This window comes from Cariama cristata, unplaced genomic scaffold (genome assembly GCF_000690535.1).
Source record: "Cariama cristata isolate BGI_N322 unplaced genomic scaffold, ASM69053v1 scaffold40817, whole genome shotgun sequence".
In the NCBI taxonomy this organism is placed as follows: domain Eukaryota; kingdom Metazoa; phylum Chordata; class Aves; order Cariamiformes; family Cariamidae; genus Cariama; species Cariama cristata.
The window spans coordinates 1-5611 of record NW_009627929.1 but is presented as its reverse complement, the minus strand read 5'-3'; the positions used below and the strand labels follow the sequence as shown (position 1 = coordinate 5611).

Sequence of the window (5611 nt, the reverse complement as noted above, 5' to 3'; positions counted from 1 at the left end):
GCCTACACGCTACCTTTTCATTAAAAATTAATCCTTCGCATCAGCTGTATTGTGGACTTCTAACTGTAGTTAGACCCAAAAGGCTGTCTTCTGAAACAGTTAACAATTTAAATTATCCCAGAACAACCTGTTTTTATTTTGCTCCCAACCTCAGATCTGATCCTTGGGGAACAGAGCTGCTACGCAACCGCCTGACAGGAGCTGTCTAACCACCAAGAACAACCACAAAGTCCCAGTCTCTGAGAATACTTCAGCATGCCCCTCCTGCCTGTAAAATCATTCCTGATGAGACATCCAAATCTTTTTAAGTAGAAGAAGAAAGGGACTCAGATTGTTAACTTTGCAAGAGGCTAATTAGAAAAATATTTTAATGGTGTGGACATCAAATACATTCAATTGCTAGCTAGCCATCAACAGAAAATTCTTCTCAATCACAAATTAACAGATAGTGTGGTGTGTCAACTTTCTCACCCTTCACGAGTTTTTATTAAAGCTATTAGTATACCATTATTTTTAATATTAAGGAAATGCCTTTATTGTGAATCTAATACTTCAATCTTCAACAGTGGCCAAGAAGTATCTTCCATACTTATTCTGGACCTCCACGCTGTAAAAGAAAAGCGGACAGTTAAACATATCCCACTGAAAGAACAGGAAATGGGGATCAAACCTTCTTTGCACTGTTACAGACTAACAGAGTTCTAGTTTTAATTTGTGATTTGTATATGGATTTTTAATCTATATAAGAACATGCAGAATGGCAAATATCAGCATCTACCAGTAAGAGCTCAATTTTTTTCAGGGCAGATTACAAAAAGATCAACACATGCGACCTACAATTGCAGCTCCATCGTTGCAGCTCCATCCACTTCTCCCACTCTGAAGAAACCTGACTCTTACTCACTTTAGAAAGGTCTGACAAACACAGCAGTAGTGAACACAAGTTTCAGAATCACTTTCACTGCCCAAAGTGCAAAGTAAAAAACAAAGCCTAGGTGAGCCATTACAATCTTTAAGAGAAAATCAGAAAGGTACTCAATTAATTATTTTCCCAACAAAATTATTTTACACCGTACCTCACCGTTAGAAAATTTATGCTAGCGGTCCAGAAGTGTGTTACTATCGGAAGTAACTAATTTTATTTCCAATTATAATACCCCACCCATATACATGCAGGAAAACTGATTTCCTCTACTAACAGGATGACACTGTAGGTGTCTTTAACAAAGCTATGCAAGCATCTTTTAATTTCAAACTCACAGCCATCTCAAGTTTTTCAAATTTTGTGCATTCTCCCTTTTTAAGCATCCGCGTTTACAGCTGAGAATTGTTACAGAAGAAAAGCAGTTTTTTCTTGCTTTTCACATACAATGTCATGTTTACAAATATTGCGGAAAATATTTATGTCAAGCTTAATGAAATGTTTCCACTACTAGAAATACAAGAGTTAACTTACTAATAAATAACTTATAAAAACTAGTTTGAGAAATATTTTGGACTTCAATCACCTAGTAATAGCCTTCCCTGGTCGAAGAGCAGACTCCTGTGCTCCTGTCCAGCACATTCAAATTACACATTAAACGGCTGTTACGAAACAGGTAGTGATAGTGATTAATGTAGGCTATGATGATCATTAGCTATCTGCATGTCTGTTTTAAGTCCGTATCTCTCTACTCAGCAATACCACAAGCTACTAACTAGTGAGAGTTGGGTACCTTCTGTATTAAGAATTTGTAGCTTGAGTATTGTGCATGAAAGCTATGAAAGCTGGGAGTGCACCCTCATCAAGCATTACAATGTAATACCAGATTTGAAACTCTGAAGAAGGTGTAGAAGTTAAGCTAAATGGTAGGTAAATACAGACAATACACACCAATAAATGAAACTTACTTGAATATATTCAATCTCTTCATCTGACATAAGTTTCCTTCTGTATTTCTTAGGTAGGGTTCTTGCTAATTCAGAAGTGTCTGGTGTACCTTGTGTTCTACTAACAGGTGAAACAGTTTGAAAGGCCGGTGATCTGCCTCCTACTGACTCCTCTGCTTTTGAAGCATAGAGAGACGGCACACTTGCTTGTGGAGACTCCTGTACTGAAACCCAATTGCAAAACCATTTACAGAGATGTAGCAAGACTGTAAAATTAATTAATGAGCAACCAATAAAAGTTACCAGTTATTGACAATTTTCTTCATTATAACCAATACTTAGAAGAATTAAGACACTACTTCTCACAACCTGTTTTTATTGTTGTTAAATATATCAAGAGCATAGTGAAAAAATTCTGACAATGAAAGAAAGCATGTTTGAGTGGCAGAAATACTGATGTCGAAACAGGAGATAAATCAGCATATATCCTAACAAGGATTTTTCACTGGCAAGCTGTACTTACAGAAAAAGCATAAAGTATCACAAATGTCTGTGTGGTGGCAATTATGTAGAAAGATAACTAAGATAAATCACCAAGATCCACTGAGAGGATGCCTTTTGTTTACTGCAACTGTAAAGACAGGTAAATGAAAAAGAGGTGGAGGCTTACAGAAAGATAAAGCTGACAACTATGACATACTACTACAACAACATGCAATGCAGTGTTGTACCCATTTTTAATATTACAAAATGGAACCATATCAAATTTTGTTAATGATGTGCAGAATGACCACCGAGTATCAGGCATCAGCAATCAATGTTAATGAAATGCAGAGACTAAGGAGTGGATGAAGAATTTCACAGGTGAGGGCCAAAGGTGAAGTTGCCTTGAGTCTGATGATAGGAGAAAGGTTGACAAAAGAGCAGCATTGTCAAAGTCAGCATTCTGAACCGTAGATCTGTCCCACCATGGCTGATTTTACAATGGAAGTAGGCAGTTACCCCACCAGGCAGGCTGGAGTCTTACAGCAATATATTTACTTCATAAGCACTCAGACCTCTATATATAAGGTTAAAACAACTGATAAAGCAGAATGCTTCCACAGGAATTCCCTCTTAGTGCTCCTAAAAAACGGGCAAGACAAAGGCAACATCTAGACAGCTGGGACAGAGGGACTATATAATCATAAAATAAGCAGCATCAAGACTGGATGAGTCAATGCGAGGAGTTAAAATACCACAGAGCTTTTTTTCCCTCCTGCCTCCAACAAGATCAATGAGGACAAAAGAGAGGAGCCAGTTTTAGCCACAGTGAGACTAAGTCAATGGCAGGATTGGGACATCAAACACCTGCAGCAATGTGATCAAACCACCATCGGTCAAAAACCAGAAAAACACCATTGAGACACATATTCAGAAGTTCTCAGTCAGAAGACTGTATCTGAAAGTTCCAACTTGATGACACGGTTCAGGAACAATGGAAAGTCCCAGAGCAAGGAAGAAGAGAGTCCATCAGAAGGAGCATATTCTGAACAAAGGGCAAAGTATTTTTGTTTCAAGAAATAACACACCTTATATATGGAAAAAAAACCCAAGAAACAGTTTCTCCAAGTTTGTTTCACACACCACAAAAAAGTCTAGAGATTTGCCAAGGATTTTCCCCTATTGTATGTTTCAGTCTGAAGCATAGTTCGAGTAGATGCGTCAACCAATTAAAAACATCGGAAGTCAAGACTTAAAAGTACCAGACGTAATACTGCTGTTGCTTTAGCTCAGATACAATCTCTAGTACATTTTTCCCTTCCCTGTTTGAGACCATCATGTTGCAGTAGTCGTACGGAGGAAGAATTTCGCTGGCCTTTCAAGCACCCACATTCCTAAAGGTTTAGTCTTGATCTGCAGAATTTTGTTTGACTATGTAGAAGCAAAAGTCTGGTACACTGAAACAGTTATTGCCACAGCGTTCAAGCAAGATGAGGTAGATTGCAATTTACTAATAAGATGACAGAACCTGACTAAGGTAGAAAAGTCTAACATACTTAAAAGATATAGTCACAAAAATCTTCTGATGCAGAGATAAACAAGAGGTAAGTAACACATTTTCAAGCCTTTGAGAAAGCAGTTGAATGGCCTGAGAGGCGGTCCATTTGGCTGAACTGGGCACAACATAACAGAATTCTGACAGAAAGTTCATCACTGAAAATAGTTCCTGAAGAGTTCACAGATAAGTCAGAAGTAGCACTGATGTGCACTGTAGACACTTGGTAATGTTAACGGATAACCTAAACTTAAATCACAAATGCGATAACGCTGTGGCAAATAACGTTGTATGGTATCATTTCTAAAGAAGTGAGAATAACATGAGAGCTTCTTAAGATATCCCCTACTTTAGTTTCAAATGTTTTGTTGACTCAAAACGAGCATTAAAACAACATACTGCTCATATAACTTTGATGTTTAAATGTAACAGTATTGAGAATCCTATAAATATCAACATAGATAGAAGTATAAAAATTAATGCCAAATATTGCAATTAAATTAATTTTTTCTCAGCATTAATTAGTAGCACAAGGAAATACTTCTTAAAATGTACCGTGGTATGGCTCTCCCAGCTATAATCACGGTTTTAAAGAGCACAGACATTGCACACTCCAACTAAGAAAAGACGAGGAAAACACAACATCACTTCTGCAAATATCATTGAATACCTCAAGCTGCTTCAAACTGACTTGGGCACAACCATTTCAAGCAAATATTAGTATTTTGAGAGACTTATATATAAGTAGAAAAACAACACTGGAAATCGTTGTGATCTTGTCTTGACCAAGAAATAAAGACATGCATGTATTATGTATATTCCCACAGCTGTATACAGCCTGAAAGGGAAGAGTCAAAGGGCTGTCTTCAAACTTAACTATGTTTCAGAAACCCTGCTCAAAATGAGTCGAGTTGCATAGTTGGAACATAAAAATTGTGTGCTGGTTCTTATATAAGACAGTTAATGCAAAGACAGGTGGTGTGAGTTGCATCTATACATGAAATACTTACTTTTAGGTCTGGGACTACTTTTTCGGTCTGGGAACTTAATTAACGGAGTATGTGGCTTGACTACCTAGAATAAGGCAATGTAGCAGGAGAAAGAAGGAGAGTAAAATATATTTCTAGACACACATTACCTTCACAATAATAAAATGGCACATACAATGTATTAAACAACCACTTCTAGAGTGCTGATTTCTGCAGCACCACTCCGATACACTTCCTAATTCAAGTTCTATGTTTACCCCAGGAGAATTTCACCTTTAAAGGTATCCTTCCACCATAGTGTCCAGAGCAGGAACAAGCATGCCCTTCCTTTTCTCTCAGCAATCACTGTGTCTGTGTGCAGAAACAGCTACTGTAGTCGCATAAATGCAATTACAAAGTTTTAGCACGTGGAAGTGCTAGCTGTGCTCTGCCTGTACATATCGGTTCATCTGGCTGGACGAAATTGTGTAATTCCATTAAGGAAAAAAAACTATAAATTATAAAGCTTAGTAGTCGAAGCCACACTGCTTATTTTTGAAACACTTCTTCTAATTCCACGTCTCGCCCCGTCACCTCGAAGAAGGACGGCTTAGAAAGGAGCTGCCGGTGAGAGCCCTCCCCTCCTGAACAGCGCAAAAAGGATGCGGACTGCGCTGTAGCATCCTTTGGTACCAGAGATCCAGGCATCGGCATCGAGCGACCGGCGACAAGGGGC

The 5611-nt window shown here is 38.2% G+C and overlaps 1 protein-coding gene across 1 annotated transcript; it reads right to left on the bottom strand.

Moving 5' to 3' along the window:
• Positions 1 to 348: 348 nt before the first annotated feature.
• MRPS36 (mitochondrial ribosomal protein S36) lies at positions 349 to 5589 on the bottom strand. Its single transcript, XM_009704596.1, has 4 exons — positions 5470 to 5589; positions 4918 to 4981; positions 1891 to 2093; positions 349 to 607 (listed from the first exon to the last, which is right to left on the bottom strand). The coding sequence occupies exons 1-4, from the start codon at positions 5587 to 5589 to the stop codon at positions 590 to 592; spliced, it is 405 nt and encodes a 134-aa protein (XP_009702898.1). The 3' UTR covers positions 349 to 589.
• Positions 5590 to 5611: the final 22 nt, after the last annotated feature.